Source organism: Culex quinquefasciatus, chromosome 1 (genome assembly GCF_015732765.1).
Source record: "Culex quinquefasciatus strain JHB chromosome 1, VPISU_Cqui_1.0_pri_paternal, whole genome shotgun sequence".
NCBI lineage: Eukaryota > Metazoa > Arthropoda > Insecta > Diptera > Culicidae > Culex > Culex quinquefasciatus.
Genome location: NC_051861.1, coordinates 37,052,664 through 37,075,219, shown reverse-complemented (window position 1 = coordinate 37,075,219; position 22,556 = coordinate 37,052,664). Strand labels below are relative to the sequence as shown.

General features: G+C 37.3%; 1 protein-coding gene and 1 pseudogene across 1 annotated transcript in view; one reads left to right on the top strand and one right to left on the bottom strand.

Annotated features, from left to right (window-relative positions):
* Positions 1–22,556, top strand: part of LOC6048388 — a 46,284-nt gene that overhangs the window by 4,471 nt on the left and 19,257 nt on the right. The window contains exon 3 of the mRNA XM_038252019.1: positions 21,315–21,727. Within this exon, the coding sequence (XP_038107947.1) occupies positions 21,315–21,727 (413 nt within the window). The remainder of the gene's footprint in view (positions 1–21,314; positions 21,728–22,556) is intronic.
* On the bottom strand, positions 18,766–19,233 carry LOC6046997 (annotated as a pseudogene).

Sequence of the window (22,556 nt, the reverse complement as noted above, 5' to 3'; positions counted from 1 at the left end):
TATCAAACGAAATGATTTATTTATGCTTTTTCACTTTATTTTTTTCGAACATTTTTTTTAATTTGCAATGTGGATGAGACGCAAAGTTGTGTATGAAGCATACACAACTTGAATGTTTTTATGAAGCATGCAACATTTCGCTTCGCCCATATGGCAAATAAATACGGTATTTTGCAGTACTTTGTGAAAATTTGAGTGTTTTACAAAAGTACTTTAATAAAGTGAAAAAAAAACATACCGTCATCAGGGGTGACATTGGGTCTGGGTGGTGAAATTGGGCCATACAAATTTCAACATTTTTGTATGACCCAATCTCACCCATGTTGACGGTATAAAATTTTGCTTCGTTTGATACCTACACTCAAACCCCGATGGTTTGACACCAACTGTTGTCAAACGAACGGGGTCACGTTTTAGTTTGACACCCCTTTTACACGGAGTTCACATAAACTACCAAACGTTTGTTTTGATAGTGTGCGTGAGCGCCGTGTAAAAAGTGACAGTTCGTCACTTTTTAGTTTGACTTTGACCAACCAACGGGGTACAAACTAAAAAAGTGTCAAACGAAAATGTGACCAACCACCGGGGGTTGAGTGTATAAGGCTTTCTAGGCCCAGTGAAAAAAATATAATTTAACTCAAAAATGACGAACTCCTCGTCACAGTGTCCTGATGCAAACAATGATCGAGCTGTAGCTGTCACAGCCCTGCGAAGTATGTTGGCTGACATATCGGGCAGTCAGTCAAAAAAACCAGCCTGACAAAAAACTTTTGCTAGAAAGAGATAGGAAACCTGATGCAAACAAACGTCCAGCTGTCATGTAAACATACTTTGAATGTGTTGGTAAATTTCTGACTAGAAAGCCTTATGTTGCATATTTTGAAAATTTGAGTATTTTCGAAAAAAATAAGATATTTTGTGATTAATTTTGAGTAAATATTGTGGATTTAGCTGGTAACTGAATTTAATGGCATCTTCTCACGGTTATTGGAAACGGTCGTGGATAGAACTAGGGGTTCCCAATTGGAGTGAAAAAGTTCAATTTACAAAAAAATATGGATTAAAATTTTGGTTTTAAATCACTTTTCCAACATCAGGAATAATTGTTCGAACATGCTCGCAAAATTTTTATTCAGTCGGAAAAATATTATTTTTATTGAAAAAACTTTCATTTTTAACCACATGATCAACCCAAATTCAGGCTCGATGTCGCCATGATGTTTGTCAACAAAGCTGCAGCTGGATGGTGAGACGAAGTGAGGGGGGGAGAGGTTCTGACATTTTTATGCCCGCATCTGGCCCGCCGCCTATTTCGTCGGTCGTTTCCAACGACCGAGTCCAGTTAGGTACTGATCGTACAATATTTATACTTTGAAGCATTTTCAAAAAATATATTCTTAGTGAATGCATAACAAAATTAACACGATATGGTTGAAATAATCGTTTTTAGAAAGATTTTAGAAATGAATTATCGTCCATTATCGGCCACCCTTGGTTTTGGGCTTTACAATTGGTTTAGACTGACTATCGAGCAATTAAAAGTGCAACGTGGAGTTGAACTTTCTGTCAAGCTTCTGTGAAGTTTACCATGACAGTTGCGAAAGTTTAACTCCATGTTACCGGCTCACATCTCTTTTTTTTTATTCATAACTTATTTTTATTAGGTCCTTTAAGGTGCTACGACCAGGTTAGGACCGAGGATCAGTTTACAATCAAAATATAAAAAAAAAATTAAAAAAAAAACTCATTACAGTCCATACTTGGAGATCATGTAACTGACGAGGGTTACTTGGTCCATGCGGGTCTTGCAGGTTTTGAATCTGCCGATGTACTCAGAGAAAATGCCTCACAGCTCAGCAGAACTGTAGAGCACCTCCCCGGCTTCCTCTTTCGTGGCTCCACCGTCTCGGGAGCCACTGCTTCCTTGGCTTCTTCCTGCGGGCGAGGGCGATTCTTCGATTTTCCGTCCGGGACTGCACCCGGCAACGGAGGGAACTCCGCCGGCGTGAACGCCGGAACTGCTGGACTCTGCTTCTCCGCCTTCCTTGCCGGCGGTTTCGGTTTCGACGCATGCTGGCGCCTCCGGATGAAGTCCGCACGCTTAGGGCAGCTGCGGTCCGTGGCTTCGTGGGCTCCAGAGCAGTTGGCACACCGCTTCGGCTCGGCTTCTTGGACTTTGCACTCGTCCGTCTTGTGGGGACCCCCACAGTTGTTGCACCTCCCTTTCAGGTGACAGTTCCTGGTTCCATGACCCAGCTGCAAGCAGTTCCTGCACTGGGTCACGTTCGGCCGCTTGTTCCGGTAGGCCTCCCACCGGATGATAGTGCTTGCCACAACTTTCATTGCAGAGCTTCTTCAGATTGGTGTATCCCTTGGGGAAGACCACAATGTACGGAGTTTCGTCCACGGTGGACTTTTCCTTCCGCTTGATGATATGCACCTCCAGCGCGTCCAGCTTGAGATCCCTCTTCAGAAGGTACTTGACCTCGTCCGGTTTCAATTCATCAGGAAAACCACGAAGAACCACCCGATGATTTCGTTCGCTCCGCCGATCGTGGGTGTAGAATTCCACTTTCTTCTTCTTGAGTAGCTCTTGCAACTTGTCAAAATCTTTGACAGAGAAGCAGGTCACCTTGGTTCCAAATCGGGTTAGTTTGTAAATCGGTTTAAACCCAAGTTTAAAACTTTCCACTATCGCCACGAGCTTGTAAAAATCCGTGGTGTTCTTCACCACCAAAGGTGGTTGCTTTTTTTACTTGCCGACTGGCCGGGTGCTGGAACCGCATCTCCTCCTCCTGCTGGGCTGGCATTGTTGTTGTTTTTGCAGAGGCGACTCGTGCCCGAATGAAGTACCTGTTCAATGTTATTTTTTATTATTCTTTATTATAGAGTTTTTCAGCCGGAGGCTGGTTCAACTCTTTTGGATGATTTGACTTCGTGCTTGAAGTCGACCCGGTTACAATGTTGTTTTAAATAAATATTGATTATAGATCGTAGTAAATTTTTGAATCTTAATGTTAAAAAAAGTTTTTGAAGCTTTTTTCTTTCCAATGGCTTTTATTTTTACCTTTTTCTATTTTTATACTATTATAGTTTTCTGTTTATGCACATAATTAATTACACTTATGATTAAGACCTTTTTATCTCGTTAAAATGTATTTTTAAGACTTAATCATTAGCGTGGCGAATGTGGAAAATAAGAGCAATCGCTCTGCCATCCTTATCGAAATTCAAGAGAAGTTATTGAATATTGTAATAAATTTAAAAACTATTCATCAGGATGTTCAGAAAAATACCACATCCTTCACAAAGGAAAACTGTTTGTTGGGCTTTTTTAGGCCCAACTAATATTGAGCTAACTTGGTTACTATTTTAAAATTAAATTGACATTTTACTTTATACTTTTTAGAACCAGGTCGTATCGCTTTTGATCCTTTGTCAAATTTTTAGAGAATTGAATTGTCCTCATGGTTTTGGAATTTAATTTCTGAATAAGAAGAAGAGCTTCTGATGTTAAAAACAAAACTATATTGACATGAATCCGAGATAATGAAAATATTTGTTTTTAGCATCAGTGAAAAAAAAGTTTTCAGATCAAATTCATGCTACAATATATGATAATAATATATTCAACTAGAGTGAACCGGACCAACAGTTTGAATAAACACAGTCGTTTTTGGAGCATTTAATGGCATCAAATCTTAAACTTTTTAGGACTGCATCCGCTTTAAATACAACCATTCTTAAAATAAAATAACGATCATGGTTGAATCTACTGTCATATTTTTTCTCATATGTCCCGAGTCTGGAAAAAACACAGTACTTTTTTGTTTCAATTGTTTCAATTCAATCTATCAATGACACTATCTAAACTTAACATTACATCACTTTCCAGTAGAGCAAGAATCCACTAGTAACCAAGAAGATCGAAGAGGTTCAACGTGCGCAGTTGAACATTCCAGTTTTAAAACAAGCCAAATGCGCAAAACAGCCTGATGCCTAAAAGTGCGCCAAATATAGAGCAGTATCTGTGGTGCTCTCGCGCTCTCTCATTTATTCATGCTCTCAACGTGCTGTCAACGCGCTGGCTTGTTTACCTTTTGCAAGCAGCTCCCTGCAGAGCTGAGCGAGCTAAGTCAGCTGGGGCCTGGGGGTGGCATTTCGCTCTCTCCCAAAAATGCTGTCAGTTCACGCTCTCAGATTGAACCAGATTTACCAACACATCGATAATGCCGCTGCATATGAATAGGAAGCTCTTTACATGTGTTGATTTTTTTCCGTATGGAGATTTTTTCCCCGACGTTCAGAGGGTCGGTGTGAACGCGACGAGCATTTGCGCGTGGCCTGGCTGGCTCGCTTTAGTATTGGTGGGTTGTAAAGAGATGTAAAGATTTGGGTAAAGAGTAAAGGGTGGCGGGCCAATGCTTTGTTGGTCCATACAGCGCTGCTGAACATAGGGTGTCGATTTTTGTTAACGTATATTCAAACAAAAATTGTAATTGTATGTTGCTGGTTGAAAAAGCACCGCGGTACTTAAATAAAAAAAATATCCGCTTGAAATCGGCTACCTGTTCAATGAACAGGTTGAACAGGTGGACGAGTCGCCTCTGTGTTTTTGTTATCCGCTAGCGGGCTGAACTTGTTGTTGTTGAGCAGGGTCTTCTCAACTTTTTCTCCTTCGATGCCGATTCCAGTGACCTCGCTGGACTTCTTCCGCTTCCGATTCCCGCGGACGGGACGAAAATCTTCCTCCTCGGAGGATTCCTCCACCTCCATCTGTCATAAACTTCCAAGCGCGCGAGATGACAACACGAGCAAAACACGTCTTAACTTGTCGTTGGCTGTCGACTGAGTGGCTCACATCTCTCTTTTTAATTTCTCGATAAGGGTGAGCTATAACTAGGGGAACAGCATCTAATTCCAGCGTGCCTCTAATGTTGGCAGGTAAGAACTTTGACATTCAATTAAAGCTAATTAAAAGCGTTTTCAACTGAAATCGAGTGATAAATAGCTCAATAAGAAGTGAGCAAGGAAGTTTATATCAAAAGTTTTACAAATTTAGTTGTTTAAATAGTGAAAATCAGCAAATTGGATGGAATTAGGTGCGAGTGATTAACCTGCCAAAGATACGAGAATTTCCCCTACTTTTTCGATGCACAAATATCGAGAAATTAAAAGTGCAACATGGAGTTAAATTTTCTGTCAAGCTTCGGTGAAGTTTTCCATGTAAAGTACGGTATGCTGATCGGAAGGAACGCGGTCAAGAAATGTTGCGTGTTCTTTTCGTGACCCCCCCAAGAAAAGTTGACAGTTCGGTATGAGCGCGATTGACGGTGTGCGCGCTTGAGGTTGTTTCGAGGAAAAAAAAAAAGATTAAAAATATTCAAAAGTTAAAATTAAATAGATTATAAATGTTTATTCAAAATCTTTTAACAACAATTATAAACAAAATTAAGATAATTGAACATTTCTTAAAAAAAAAACAGAAAATTGGAAATTCTTAAACAAGAAAAACTATAATTAAAAAAAATGTAATCATGAAATACGAAAATTAAAAAAATAGGAAATCAGGGAATTAGGAAATTTTGAAATTATGATATTAGCAAATTAGTAAAATAAAGAAAATTAGGAAATAAGGAAATTATGAAATGAGGAAACAAGGAAAATAAGAAATCAGGAAATAAGAAAATTTTGAAATTAGGAAACTAGGAAATTAGGAAGTAAGGAAGTTAGGAAATTAAATAAGGAAATTAGGATATTAGGAAGTGAGGAAGTTAGGAAGTTAGAAAATTGGGAAATTAGGATATCAGGAAACTAGGAAATTAGGAAGTTAAGAAGTTAGTAAGTTATCAAATTAGGACGTAAGGAAATTAGGAAGTTAGGAAATTAGGAAACTAGGAAATTAGGAAGTTAGGAAGTTAAGGAAATTAGTAAATTTGGAAATACGGAAGTCAGGAAATTTGGAAATTGTCCCATGTTCAAAAAAGGGCAACTGAGAAAAACACGATTTAAATTTTTCGATCGATTTCTGTGTTTCTACGCATAATTGTCCCGTGGGTCCCTATTCGCCCTATATGTCCCTAATCACCCCGGTTAATATTTAATCACCCTGATTTGTAATCCTCTTACAGTTAAACAGGTACACAAGATAAAATGCTTCTTAAAACTCATGATTTCGTGATAGAAAATAGTTGGTGGGACAATTATGCGTAGAAGTTCAACGATGGGACAAACAGACTTGGTGTTGTTTTCAATGATTTTCTGAACATAGTACCAGATTTTATGTGTTTTCTGAAAATATACGTAAAATTAAGCTTAAAAATGATAAAAAGTCAGAATCGTCCAAATATAACATGGGACAATTATGCGTAGAACGGCAGTGAATTTATAAAAACTTTTATATTAAAATTATTATTATTCATTTCAAATTTGATATTTTTGTTGAAATTTTCTTTATTATTTGAAAAAAGTTATTTGAAATTTCTGAAATGTTTGATTTTTTATATTTTTGAATTTGTTGTTAGGTTGGATTTCAAAATTTCAGATTATTATTGTATTTTCAGTAAGAACATAGACATTTGTATGATTATTGTCAAGTTTAATTTCACTCTGATTTACTTCATTTTGGTCCCGCGAGTGTGGATCAATCGGACAGCGCAGGGGACTCGTAATCCAGAGGTAGCTGGTTGATACTAGCAATAAATAGTTGGTAACACGATGGCCGACACCATAAAGACAACTTCTTTTTTCTACTCCATTTCGACCAAAAAACTAAATCTGTCCTTTAAATTTCAATATTCTGCATTTTGAGATTCGGCGGGAATTTTAAATATTATTATATCCAATACAAAATTATTTAAACGTTTGTCGCATTCAAAAAAGAAAATGGCAATTCTTTGATTTTTTCGTCAAAACATATTTTTTTTTTGTAAAATCGTTTATTTAGTTCTGATTTGTTTTACATAGTTAGGTTTTTCACTGTTCAATCATGTTTAGTTCAATCTCGAGTGTTTCTATTGTGAGATGACAATCTGGCTCTAGAATGTAATTTATATAAACAATAAAAGCTTAAGAGCCTTGTGTTTTCTCCTTGTACTGCTATGAGTAAGTTCTGGCACTAAAAACATCTCAAACCTAACCCTTCTATCCAAAATCGCCTCCAACTTCGGCTGAAGGTACTCCCACAGATGTTTCACTCGACTGCAGTTGGTAAATTTATGCTTCAGGTCTTCAACTACATTGGGACAGTGTTGACACATTTCACTGTCCTGTCTGTTCTGCCGGAACAGCAGCGCTGCATGCGAGATCTTGTGGTTGACTAACAGGTAGTACGTAGACCTCTCTGCCGATGTGAATCTTTTACACCGGATGTTGTGCCAAACGAGTCTCCACGAAGTGGCCAGGCGTTCCGCCATGACCTTTGGTTTACTCAGCGTTTTCCGGTAGAAATCGTGCAACTCCGTAGCAGTCGGGTTCGTCGCCAGGCTGTGTGGTACATAAGCCAGCTCACGAGCAATCGCCTTCAAACATGGGTACATCGCTGGGATTCCACTAAGATTAGGTGGATTTTCGAGTTGACTCGTAAACGACAAAGCGAAAGGAGTTACCTCCGTATCACGAATGAAGCGATTGATGAGAAGAGCTTTACTCTTCACTCTGGGCGTGTGCAGGTTGAGTCCACCATCGGCTACTGGCAATGCCAGTTGATCCATGGGTACTCTGAATGAATACCTTCCCCAGATAAACCGCCCCATCTGAGAAGTCATTCTAGCTACCGCAGCGTTTGGCATACTAAGCACCGATGACAAATACCACAATTTGGAAGTTACGAAGACGTTTAGCAGAGTCACCTTCTGGTGAATGGTAAGGACACGTGGCTTGAAAAGCCACATGAGGAAGGAAGTCTTCCTAATAAGTTCGCTCCAATTTTCGTCGATGGTCCGTTTCAAGGAGTTGAAGTATATCACTCCCAGGATCTTTACAGAGTCAGCAACAGTCGGCCAAACAGCTCCCGTTGCAGTTCCTCGTTGTATTCCCACGTTCACCGCTACGGTTTTCTCCAAGTTCAGCATTGCTCCCGAACACAAGCCGAAGTCCTCAAACGCCTGCTTGATGTCTGCCAGCTTCGACTCTTCCACCAGTATGACGGAAATGTCGTCTGCGTAAGCTAATACATATTGCAAATAAGCACCGCGCGAAAGAAACGTCAAACGCAATCTTTCCGTTTCTGTTACTTTTCAGCTGCGTACCGCTTAAGAAAAAAAATTTCGTGACCCTTTCCTTGACCGTTTCTTGGGCGTTTTTTTATATGGAGTTTTGCGTTCCTTCCGATCAGCATACCAACCTTAAGCTGGGAAAGTTTCACTCCATGTTACCGGCTCACATCTCTCTTTTCAATTTCTCGATACAATTCATAAGGGACCATGGCTAAAATTATTCCATCGAGAAATCAAAAGTGCAACATGGAGCTAAACTTTCTGTCAAGCTTCTGTGAAGTTTACCATGACAGTTGCGAAAAGTTTTACTCCATGTTGCCGGTTAACATCTCTCTTTTTAATTTCTCGATAGTTCTAGCCAATTTTCGTAAAGTCCCTTAGGGGGTATATCAAATAACTAAAAAAAATCAGCTATCAAAATTTCAACTTTTTAGAATAATTTTAGCATAAGGACCCCATTTCATGGTCAAAATAATGACCCTGGCGAAATTGGTCAAAACTGTTATTATTTTTTCTTATTGAAGTTGAAGTTCAGGATAAAATAATAACACTTTTTGTTATTTTAACAGGATTTGTTATTAAAATATTATTAATTTTGCTATTACCGTCTGCCCGGGTTTGAATTTTCCAAAAATATTTAGACCCGTCCAAATGGGTTTTCTCCGAAAGTTTGTATGGAGAATTAGTGCTGTTCGCTACTCCCACATTTGCATGCAATTTTTGGATTGCATGCAACAACAACGATGAGCCAGCAATGTGACGATCGTTTTTTAAAGGGGATAAGGAAAATTCTCCACGGTATCGCCAACTTAGTTTTGCTCATAGTTTGACGGTTTTTGTTAAAATGAATGGTATAAGGAACCACATTTTGAGAGAGGAAACGACGGATTGTTGATTGCATTGTTGTTTAGGGTGTCTGTGTGTGCGAAAGTATGATTTGTATTAACTCAGAATTGTCTGTTTGAAGGTTTTAACATGTGATGCACAGGAATGTCCCAAAATCAAAATCAACAATATTCCCGACAACTACTTGAGCAATTATTTTGCACACAAGCCCTCGACACGAATTCTTGCCAACGGTTTTTTTTTCACCACACGATGGCTGGTTCAATTGGATCAATTGACCGGTTGATTGAATCTCGACAGACCGGCGGCACCGACCGATTTCTTATCACGAGGGCTACACTGACTGACTGTGGGGGGGGGGACAGTCGGCATAAAATTGAAATAAATTTGGAAAACTAAACGTCTAGACCAAACATTCGGTGCGGGGACTCAAATTTGGGCCTTGGAACTTGGCGAGGTCAATGCTCCCTCCCGCCCGGTCCGGGAGAGACTCGTCGAGTTTTGGAGCTTCTGAGAAATGTTTTAATTTTTGGCAATTTGCAACTTTGCAGTTCCGCATCAGGCCGACGTGGTTTGGCAGAGTGGCTTGCAGGCCAGTAATTAGACGAATAACTGTGGCTGAACAAGGACAAACAGTGGCTTTATTTGCACAACAAGCTTGGAATGCAAATTGTCAACTGATGAGCGGAGTGGTTCTGCATAGCAGCAGGAAAAAGTCAGTGCTGTGGAGACGTGATTGAAAAGATGACAATTTCTAATTCCAAATTTAAGGGATGTCGACCGAATTTGAATGAAATCAAACGATGTTTGTTTGCGATGCCTACCGAGCTGCAACGCTATGGAGGAGGCATTGAATAATCGCATAAAATTATACATGTCTCCAGAAATCATTCTGTTGACTCTCAATTCCATGAACTAACTAATGTAATCAGGGGACAATTGGATGTACCCCCTCGAACATATTATGTAAAGACGAAATTGCTCCAAATATATCTATCACCAGGACTGTCGCACAATTTGTGGTCAGCCTGCCCTCTCCCTTTTACATTGATTGGCTGTAATCTATCGAGCAATGGAGAAACTCTTTTCCAGTTCCAGCTGCAAAGAAGAAGCGCTGCTGCTATTGAGTCAATTGATGGCCACGGCAAATCAATTGAGCCGACCGACATGAATAGAAACCGTTTTGTCTATTGTCACCATCTGACGCCCGAAATAATTCCTTCTACATAACCGGTGAGATTTCTGAATGAAGTTGGGAATCGATGAATTGAGACAAATCTACGCATTGACAGAGCGCGCCCTGTTCTGTCATTCATGGAACGCGCGGGGTGCGTAAATGCGTGCTTGCGTGCGTCAGCTATAATTGCACGCAGGAGTTGTGATTTTGTCGCCATCGCCAACTTTGTTTTCTAGTACAAGTGCGAAAGGTGCCACCAAAGGTTATTGCTTTATATTTATTTCTGCTGCTGGTGGCTGATTGGTGCCAATTTATGGACAGTATTTGTTTTATAATTTTTATTGATCGCAACTCGCACACGCGAGTGAGATTTTTCGCGCGCGAATCTCGGGCGACACTTGCGTTGTTGTTGTTGTTGTTGTTGTGGCGGAGTGACACCTTTTCAGTGCACGAGAGCAGGGGCGAATTCACAACCGAATCAAGAAACGATTTTATATATGTTTCAAATGCATCTGCCAGACTATAGTTAGTTTCAAGTATTAGCAATAGTAGTACAGCCATTCCACGTCAAACAGGAAGTCTCCATATCAAAACTGCTCCGATTTGGCTCAAATTTGGAGTGGGGGTTCTTTGGCCCAAATAATTAGACCCGTATTTTTTTGTTTAGCGATTTGGGTGGTCCTATCCGAAATAGGGTGATCCAAAAAATTGCGTTTTTCGTCGATTTTCGCAAAAACCACATTTTTCAAAAAATCATATCTCCGAAACGGCTGAACCAATTTTGGAGCGCCACAATTCGAAAGAAAGGTTATAAGTTGGGTTTTTAAGGAAAAATATGTTGAGGTCCAAAAAAACTAGCTGAATATTTGAAAAGGTCCTATGAAAATTTCATTTGCCGATTTCAAGGTTTCGGGACCAAAGAGCCTATGTCTGAAAATATTTTTCCCTGATTCCTTGTAATATTTTACATAACATATAAAAAAATTGGGAATATCCATTAACACGTTTCGGAGATATGATTTTTTGAACATAAAAACTGGGGTTTTCGACGCGCCGCGCGCAAAAACTGAAAAATGACGAAAAAGGGTAAAAATCAACTTTTTTCACTAAAACTGCGATAACTTGAAAATTTCAGCGATGACCTATACATGTTAGGGTACCAAAAGTTGCGTCTTTCAATTATGAAAATTATGATGAAAATTATGAAACACAAAAAAAAGTTGCAACCGACGGGATTCAAACCCAGCACCAACAGTAAGCACTGGCGCCTTAGCCCACTCGGCCATCAGACCGATGAAAAGTTGTATGGATAAACACATATATGAGCTTGACATTTCGGTCGAGTAGGTTTCCCATAGTGACGGACTACACATTTCAGTGTGTAAAATTACATAACATTGCATAAAATAATGCAATATTTATTTTACACCCAGGCCTTTTACACGCAGCTGGATTACTACTTTTTTAGCTGTGTACCTTAGCGTGTCCCAAAAAAACACGAAGTCGAGGAATTCAATGTGCTCAGTTCTCAAATGATAGAAAATCATGTTAGAAACAACTCTCTCATACATGAAAACTTCCGGAAAAATCGTTTACCACGTTCCCTGGGCATTTTTTGAAAAAGTCAGTTTTTCGACAATTTCACAAAATCTACTTAGAAAAAATTGAAAATTTTAAAATTTCAAATAGCCTATACCATTAAATGATGGTCTGTGGTCCAAGAAACAAGTTAATGTATCGATTTGGCCTTTTAAAACCTTGTTTTTACTTTCCGGTAGCTTTTATGTCGAAAAATACGAGTTTTGCTTTACTTTTTCAATCTTTTCCCTCGGTATTGAACACAAAAATTTCCTCATATGTGAGAATACATGCATCTTGTAGAAAATTTTCCGCCGAAGATTTTCGTCTAAGCAACTTTAAAGTTTCATCAACTCTGAGCTGAGATATTCCAGTTTTTGTGAAGAAAGAATATTGAATATTTGAAAATGTTGATATTAATCATCATTGGCATACAATATTAAGGATAATTTAAGCCTAATTTGAAGTGCGGCTGTATCGCATCTGTTTTTAAACATGATTGGTTCATCCTTCAATACTAAGGGCCACCTGGTTTTGTTTTCTCATGGCACACTACGTGCTAAATCAATGAATTACTTTTAGCAAATAACTCATATTTAGAGCATTTTGCATTTAAACCAATCGATGCACGTTTGCTGTGTTTCCATGGATACAAATAAACAAATAACATATCGATGCATCTGTGCTCTCTTATGCTATCTAGATAGGAAAACCAGTAAGCTTAGTACAAGAGCACAGAGGCATCGAAATATATGGTTCGATTGTACGGGGTTGGCAATTGTCCACGCCCCATCCAAAAAAGTTTTTTTTATGGACAATTGACCATGAGAAGGGGAGGGAGCTGAGATTTAAAAAAAATGTCTACGTGATTAATGGATGGATCCCTATAGAATAAATTCCAAATATTAGTGATATTTTTAATTTACCTAAACATCGGATTTATCAACAGGAGTTATAAGAAGAGAGTGTAAACGTTACGTTGTGGTTCAGATCACGGAAATGCGTACAATTGAACCTTATATTTGTTATTTGTTTATTTGTATCCATGGAAACACAGCAAACGTGCATCGATTGGTTTAAATGCAAAATGCTCTAAATATGAGTTATTTGCTAAAAGTAATTCATTGATTTAGCACGTAGTGTGCCATGAGAAAACAAAACCAGGTGGCCCTTAGTATTGAAGGATGAACCAATCATGTTTAAAAACAGATGCGATACAGCCGCACTTCAAATTAGGCTTAAATTATCCTTAATATTGTATGCCAATGATGATTAATATCAACATTTTCAAATATTCAATATTCTTTCTTCACAAAAACTGGAATATCTCAGCTCAGAGTTGATGAAACTTCAAAGTTGCTTAGACGAAAATCTTCGGCGGAAAATTTCCTACAAGATGCATGTATTTTCACATATGAGGAAATTTTTGTGTTCAATACCGAGGAAAAGATTGAAAAAGTAAAGCAAAAACTCGTATTTTCGACATAAAAGTTACCGGGAAAGTGAAAACAAGGTTTTAAAAGGCCAAATCGATACATTAACTTGTTTATTGGACCACAGACCATCATTTAATGGTATAGGCTATTTGAAATTTTAAAATTTTCCATTTTTTCTAAGCAGATTTTGTGAAATTGTCGAAAAAACTGACTATTTTCAAAAAAATGCCCAGGGAACGTGGTAAACAATTTTTCCGAAAGTTTTTATGTATGAGAGAGTTGTTTCTAACATGATTTTCTATCATTTGAGAACTGAGCACATTGAATTCCTCGACTTCGTGTTTTTTTGGGACACGCTAGTGTACCTACAACTTTGCCGAAGACACCAAATCGACCAAAAAATTCCTTGAAAAGATACAGATTTTTGAATTTTCAAAGATCATTTTTGTATGGACAGCTGCCAAATTTGTATGGTAAATTATATGGACAAAATAATGATGCAAAATGGCTTCTTTGGGCATACTGAAGGCACTAAAAAAGTTTCAGTCGGATTAAAAAATACAAAAAAAAAAATCGATTGACTGAAATCTGAGCAACGCAAACAAACAAAATTTACCTTTTTTTAAATTGAATTTAACCCTTTAAGAGGTTTTTTTTCTTCAAAAATGTGAATATTGAGGCACTTTGGGCACTAAAGCGTGACACCCGAGATGCCATTTGAATTTGCTCTCGGCCCAGACATGGAATTTTAAAATACAGTAGTTGTTCGGTAACTGGGCTGCTTTTTTATTGGGCGCTCGATAACTGGGCCGTAACCCAGTTAAAAAGCAGACAAACGTCAAAAAACCAAAACAAACCGAAATGACCGAGGGGTTAATGGATGCAGAAATCATTTTCAACAGATACAAATTTTTTTTTAATACATTTATTTAATTTCAAGTCACAATTAAAGAAATATGAAAACCAAGCATTTTAAATTAATTTCAGTAACTTTTATTTTTATTTTTCATCAGGAAAATACTATGCATCTGTGGTCCCCTCGTGATTTTTCGTTCAGCCCAGTTAGTGAGCAGCATTCGGTGACTGGGCTACGTTTTCTCAGCCCAGTTACCGAACAAGTATTGTAGTTTCCTTGCTCACTCAAGTGATACAAATTTCGGCATTATCGCGAGTAGAGGGTGACGATTCTCGAGATTTTCAATTTCCCGGGAATCGAGAGTTGAAATTGGCAATTTCCCGGGAATTCCCGGGACCCGGGAGTTTTTTTACTACGCCAACAGTGTCAAAAATTTAAAATGAAAAGTAATACATTTGTTTCTTTTAAATGAATTCAGTTACTGTTAATTCATACTAATTCTATGAAACGTTAATTTAAACAGCCTCATTGTTTTGAGGAACTCGAGGAACTATATAAAACTTTTGATTATTTTTTTCTGAATCTGCAAAAACAAAATCGTTTCTTGAGTTTTTCAAGACTCAAAATTGTAGTTTAAAATATTTACGAATCTTAATTCGCACTGAGTGATTGTGAAACTTGTTATTAGATTTTTGTAAAAAAAAAACTAATATAGCTTATATATAATTTCCCACTATCGGGAATTTTGCAATATGATAAACAACGACTCAAAACAACAATTCATTTTTTTTTTAATTTTTTAGTTCAACATTAAATATTCATTGAAAAAATATTTACAGTTATCAGGAAAACCCAAATGTTCACAAAAAAACTAGATTGGATTGCTATGCTCAAGAGAAGATATGGAAATTAACTTAACTTGAAAAAGCTTTTCCCTTTTACAAATAATTCGAAAAAAATAATATTTGAAAATAAAACATTTGATTTCATACTTGGGGTGTAACTGCTAAATAATTTTTAAGGTAAATTTTTGGGTCCACTTTTTATGGCTTCTCTAAATTATAGTTATTGGAATTTTTGACAAGTGAAAATTTACACTTTCTGAATAAGAAGATTAGAGAAACATTGGTTTATTCGAACTTGAACATCAAACATTGGACATTCAATGTTCTAAACAATTTTGAATTTTTAAAATGTGTTTTTCTGATTAGTTTACATCATTTTGCTTCGATATTTATAAGTTTAAATTTCCCGGGAGTCTCGACCGAATTTCCCGGGAATCGAGAGGTCCAAAAATGGTCAATTTCCCGGGAAATTTTTCCCGGGAATTCCCACTCGTCACCCTCTACTCGCGAGCGAAGGGAAATGGCGTCGATGCGGTCGACAGAACAAACCTCTCGATTTTGTTTTAAATGTATTTTTAGACAAAATGTTGAAAAACCTTATAAGAAGGCGAAAAGCATGTGCAAAAGAAGATTTCCCTAGATTTTTTGACGTTTTTGAATATTTGAACGCATTCCAACATTTTGAAAACAAGAAGAACTGTTTGAGAGCACCCAGCCATCACGTTTTAGCAGGATTCTGCCAGAACCAGCTCTGCTAAAATATTTTGTGACTGGGTTTAGTGTGTTTAGTGTGTTCCAAAAAAGGCTCACCCAGATTTCGTTAGGTTTTTGCCACAGCAACAATTTTTTTCATAAAATGTATCATATTTAGCTCTAAAAAAATTGAAAAATGCGTTCAAATTGTCACGCATTTTACTTTAAATCGTGATTAAGAGTCCTACCAATAATGTTCTGTATTCATATTGATCCAAAAAGTCGTCATTTTTCATCGGCAGCATGTCAAAGTTGGAAAAAAGAAAAAAATGAATGAAAAAAAAATCAATGAAAACTTTAGATTTTGCTTAGAGATCCTAAATAGGGAGACTGGTCGAAGTGAATTTGACGTACCTTAACAGACACGAGTTTGACGTATCCCTTTACGCCCAGCAAAACTTATCAGTGTTGCCAAGTTCAAAACATACGTTGCCGTTACCCGTGATATGCTGAAAGTCCCGATTTGTAACTTTGATGTTTAGATTTTAGATGCTATCACAGCTATTACCGATACAAATTGATTTCCATCATCCCGGTACGAGAATTGAACTCACGACCTCTGGATTGGAAACCCAGCACGTCGCTCGATCCCATCACCTTCCGCTAGCTCGGGTAGCTCGGGTAATCAAGAATTAATCAGCTGATCAGTTTCCTGATTTTTTGAAAAACCTTTTAGAAAAATAACTTTTTTGGGTAGGCGATTGTCCATGCTCCATACAAAAAAGTTTTTTTTTGTAAGGACAATTATTGTCCACGAGGGGGGAGGGGGGGTTTGAGATTCCCAAAAAAGTGTCCAGGTGGTTTATGGATGGTCCCATAACAGAATTACACGGAGAAAAATGTAAAATATTGCGAAAAATAAGTCTTTTACAACTGGTACATGAGAGAACGAATTGAGCAGAGGAAGCACAAAAGTTACAAAATAGCCTTCGAAATAGTACCGCGATTTATAAGCTCTCCGATTCTTATGAAGTGAATTTCTAAATTTTTGAGTTGTTGCTCGCTACTCAGCATGACCAATGAGCATTCAGGAAAAAGAGGTTCACAGGGTTAAGAAAATTGCCTTGGAAGACGGGAAGTGTTGATGCTCCGCTTTTGAGGGCATCTCCAGCGCTGGGGTGCACATCAAATTTGCACCCGGCTCATGAATACCGAGATCAAATTTGCCACCTTCAAAAACTCCGTCATCCCCACCGCGGGGCAAATATGGGTTTTTTATGATTATTTGCTCTCGTTTACCTTTAAAATCAATAATTATGTGTTGATTCATGCCTAGAAATGCTAAAAGTTTATTAAACTTTTTAATCCTATTGAAAATTTCAAAGAATTTCATTTTTCGAAAATGTCGAAAGTTAAACCATTTGCTACCCGATTTGATTCCCACCAAATTTGCTCTCGAGTTTGCCCCCAAGTCTCCCACCGCGCGTAGCAAAGCAGGTATCAAATTTGATCTCAAGTTCATCTGTAGAAGAAAAATATGTGTCGGTACCTGTCGGGTACTCATTTTCTGATACCCGACAAGTACCGGTAAGCCGGGGCAAGTTTTTGAATGCGTGTTTCGGAGATTTTTGTATGTCTGGATTTTTTGTTTTGAAAAGATCCAATAAACCAAATTTTCAGTTTTTGCTTGTTGGGTGTTTTTTAATACCCCTGACTCAAGGTAATTTCATAAACACCCAAAAAGCAAAAACTGAAAATTTGGTTCATTGGACCTTTTCAAAAAAAAAACTCCAGATGTCTGCTCTTGTGTATGATTCAAAAATTCAAAAATTCAAAAATTCAAAAATTCAAAAATTCAAAAATTCAAAAATTCAAAAATTCAAAAATTCAAAAATTTAAAAATTCAAAAATTCAAAAATTCAAAAATTCAAAAATTCAAAAATTCAAAAATTCAAAAATTCAAAAATTCAAAAATTCAAAAATTCAAAAATTCAAAAATTCAAAAATTCAAAAATTCAAAAATTCAAAAATTCAAAAATTCAAAAATTCAAAAATTCAAAAATTCAAAAATTCAAAAATTCAAAAATTCAAAAATTTAAAAATTCAAAAATTCAAAAAATCAAAAATTCAAAAATTTTAAAAATTAAAAATTAAAAAATCGAAAGTTCAAAAATTAAAAAAATTCTAAAAGTTAAAAATTCAAAAATACAAAAATTCAAAAATGCGTTTCAAAAGCTTATTTTTTTCAAAAATTTAAAAATTCAAAAAATTAAAAATTCAAAAAGTAAAAAAAACGGAAATTTTAAAATTCAAAAATACAAAGATTTAAAAATTCAAAAATGCGTTTAAATAGCAAATTTTTGTTGTTTTTTAATTTAAATAGTTTATTTTATTTTTCCATTTTTGCTTTTCTTACTAAAGAAAGGTATAGGTTTACTGTATGGCTGGACGTCATTTTCATCTTTGTAAATAAGACAATACAGCATGAATATTAATCGGAAAAATCGCCAAAAAATCACACTGCATTGATTTTCGACGCTCTATCGATTCATCTTGACAGAACTCGTCTATCTCCAACCCTCGAATTTTGAGAAAATAAATTCCGTGGAGATTGAGTGATGTTCGTATGTGGTAAAATTTTGCCAAATTTTGTGTCGCGTCGTTCCCAAGTAACCGTGGGACTGTATATGGTAGCTTTAAATCCCCTCTATATCAACATATAAAGTATGCATACAGAGTCTCAAAACTTTATATTCACTTTATACGCATGGAGGTAAAATTGAGTGGCGACGGGTAGAGTTGATATAGAGTTATACCGCGGTAAAACGTCAAAATACTACCTTACCGACAGTATTTGAAATAGAAAAAAAAAAAAGCTTTGCGCGCAGCTCTCTCTCTCTCTTGGGAGAGTGCTTTTCACGCTGGGATGACGGTTTTTGAAAGCTTGTTTGCGTTTTTTTTGCTGTATTGTGCTTCATTCGTGCGTGTTGATTTGATGTTTCACCTAGATGCCCTGCGCCAACCGTCTCGCCCGTCCTGAAATATGTTTACACGTTTGATTTTTGTCGATAGAGTCTTCCTTCAGTTAGTTGCATGAAAAATGAATACACTAGCCAGGTTGAAACAAAGTACATATTTATTAATCAATACACTTCAAACCTTTACAAGATATTGATAATCTTCACAATATTCATCGACGAACGGGCTAGGGCACGGAGCACCGATTGCGCACCCGGTCTCGGGGTCTTGGTGCAAGTTCCGCCGGCGGCACGCAGCTTCATGTGCAGCGAGGTGATTCCGAGGACTTGCACTTTCCGCCTACGTACAAAGCGGCCACATGGCAGCGTAGGGCGAGCCTCGTCACGATCAGCCTTGACCTTCATGCCACCGGTGCTCCGCCAGATAGTTACTTGCCAAAAAGATCCGTAACGTGGACGAAGGTATCGTTGAAGCTGGCGTAGACGTATGCCACTCCGAACACAATCTCGTCCGAGCAAAACCTGGACCTCCTCCAAACGATTTTTCCTGCATCAACAAAAATACCACCAAATACTGCCAAACTTTCTTTGCTCTCACTAATGTTGAGTTAGTGTTTTGAAACATTTGAAGAAATGTCAAAGTGTGATGTAACTTTAAAAGCTTACTTTACATTGATATATAAAGCTTACCATTAATGCTTTGAAACTTTATTGAGCTAAATGCTTTGAAACTTTAATTGGCTGTTCTATATGTCATTATACAGTAGATAATAATGTTTCAAGCTACAAATGTTTCGAAACATTGGGAAAGACTATTTAAAGTGTCATAGCATCGTAAAAGTTTATTTAGAGTGGATTTAGAGTTTTGATTTAGTGCTTCTGGTTACTTGGGTTCTCAGCTTTTATATTTTTGATTTTTTTTAAATTGTTTTTTTTTTAAATTTCTTTAAATTTTTATTTTTTGTATTTTAATTTTTTTATTTTTTTTTTAATTTTTATGGTTTTAATTGTTTCTAAATTTTTCAGTTTTTTTATTTTTAATTTTGAATTTTTATTAAGGCCGTTGCAAATATTTTTTAAGTTTATGTCCCTCGGCTCTGACCAAAGTCGAGGAGGAGGAGGGGGGCAGATTATTCAGGCCAACTTTGAAGGGGCGGCGACATAAACTTTGAAAAATATTCGCAACGGCCTGAATGTTTTTGTTATTTTTTCAAATTTTTTTTAGTTTTTTAAATTTTTTTTTAATTTTTTATTTTTTTTTAATTTTTTATTTTTTTTAAATTTTTTTTTTAATTTTTTAATTTTTCCTAATTTTTAGAATTTTTTTAATTTTGTTAAATGTATTTAGTTTTCTTTAAATTTTTATTTTTTTAAATTTATTTTTTTTAAATGTACTTTATTTAACTTTTAAAATTTTTATTTTTTTTATTGTTTTTATTTTTTGTATTTTTTCTGAAATTTTTATTTTTCTTTATTTTATTATTTTTAATTTTGTCTTTTTTTAATTTTTTTATACATAAAAAAACAATTTCAACTTTTTTCCGTGCATGATTCAGTTTTCCGTGCATCATTCCATTTGCCGCAGTAGCAAACCAGCAGAATACCGGGTAGCAAAGTGAAATCCCGAAAAACTGAGAGCAAATTTGCTACCGCGTCAGGTGCCGCGTTGGGGTTGACGTCGGGTGCAAATTTGATTTGCTTCGATGTTTGCTACCCGCGCTGGAGATGCACTAAGGGGATGAGGGAAAATCTCCAAGGAATCCTCAAATAAGTTTCGCTTGGAGTTGGACGGTTTTTTTTCGGGAATGTATAATGTCCAGGATAGGCTGTAAGCAAGCAGCTGATGGTTTGTCCAAATTATGTTTTTTTTTTGGGATTTTTGCAAAATATCGAAATCATTATCAAAAATCATATTTGACTTCATTTCATAAAAAGTAATTTGCAATCATAAAGTACCTTATTAAACAATGATGAAGTGCGTTATACAAAAAGAAATGGTTATTGAATACTAGACATTTCTCGGATTAGTTTTCAAAAGGCCAGTTTATGAATTATGAAATTCAAAATGCGTTGAATTGTTAATCTGCACGTTCCTAAAATGCTTTCTCTCGCCGCGGAACTAGAGATTTATAAAATGCTTAAGTCTCATGTTTAGTAAAAATATTAAAATATATTTTTCAAGGAAAATTTTGAAGTGGGTGGTGCCAACAAGTTTCCAAGAATCCCTGCATTCAACACTGTCTCAAATCAGTGCCTTTCCACCAATTGGAAAGCGCAACCAATAAAAAAAAATACTGCACTGGGTGACGAGTTTCGAGACGACAATCTCCTGGCTGGTAACGATCGATGCTGGTTTGTGCACTCGCATCAATTTCTAGATCGCACTCACTGAAATTTGCATATGTGCAACACTGAACTATCACCGGGCTGCATCGATTCCATACAACTCTTCTCGTTGATCATCAGTTCTCGCAAGCAAGAAGAACACAACCAACTGGGAAAGGGAAGAAAACCAATTTGAAACTTTTCGCTCCCGCAACCATTTGCCTTCATTGAAGCTGATTTAGTGCGAGTTGGACGGCCGGCGAAATTGGGCGTCGATTTGTTTCGGTCGTTTTGTGCCCGGAACCACTGTTCGGAGTTCGAAACCGGACTAATGATTCTCGTTTTGGTTGTTTTCTCCCCGCAGGAACCATCGCCGGCTGGAGTGCCAACACGTCCCGGCAGACGGCCCATTACGTGCTGCCGGCGGAAAACACCACCGTAATCGACCCGGTCAACGTGTGCACGGCCGAGGAACGCACCGGCGAGGGTCTCGAGAACGAGAAGGTGTTTCTGCTGATTGTGGTGTGTTCGGCGCCGCGGAACTTCGAAGCCCGCCAGACGATCCGCGAAACGTGGGGAAATGTGAGCGGGTTCAACTATCCGCAGTTTGCGCAGCTGCACGCGCGCCTCCGGGGCGAGTATTTGGATCCGAGGCCACCGGACAGGGATTTGGCCGATTTTATGCGGCGGGTGACGGGTGCGGATGGGATTGCCGTGGCCAGTGAACGGACGCAGAAGCAGCAGCAGCACCAGCACCAGAGTGCTGCGCCAGAAAGGGTGAGTAGTTGTGAAAAAAAAAAAATGTTTGAAATTTACTTAGAGTACCATGCGACTCCATGGGTTTAATTCATGTTGTTAATAGCTATGGAGACGCATGATAAATTGTCAGGTGCCCACTGAATTCGAAAATAAATACGTAACTGTAAAAATGAGGCTGGCAAAAAAAATGTGACGGAAAAAATCCTAAACTCAACATTTTTCTAGTGGCCGCGAGTTTGTGAATGCAGTTTCGAGGAAAAAACCCTAAGTAATAAAAGTTAAGTGTGTTCAGGTGAGAGATAGGGTGAAATAGGGTGAGAGATAGGGTGAAATATTGTGTATTGAAGTTAAACTGCCGCTCGAATCTAGTCCGTCCCATATGTAAAAACAGCAAGCCGAGAAAAACGCACTTCAAATTTGTCCCGCGCATAAGCTTACGTGTTAGAATTTTTCGAAAAAGGGAATTTTCTACGGTTTTCTGGGACAAAGCACTAAATTTTATTGGTTTTTCTGATAGGTCACAAGATTTCGAATCGAACTACACAGCAAAAAATTGTGTAAATTTGGAAGGTGTATTTTTAGCAGGTTGAATATTACCTCTTTTATGATGTAATTTTACCTGAATTTAGACGACATTACACAAGAATAGTGGTAAAATTACACATTTTCAGAGGTAAAATTACACATTTTTTCTGACATAAAAGATGTACCCCTTCCCAGATGTAATATTACCATGATTTTTTTTTTCTGTGTACATCATTACTTCAAAATTGACGAAATTACATATGGGACGGACTTGCTTCGAGCGGCAGTAAAGTTTTCTGGTGCTCTGTTCAGGCCCTCAAAC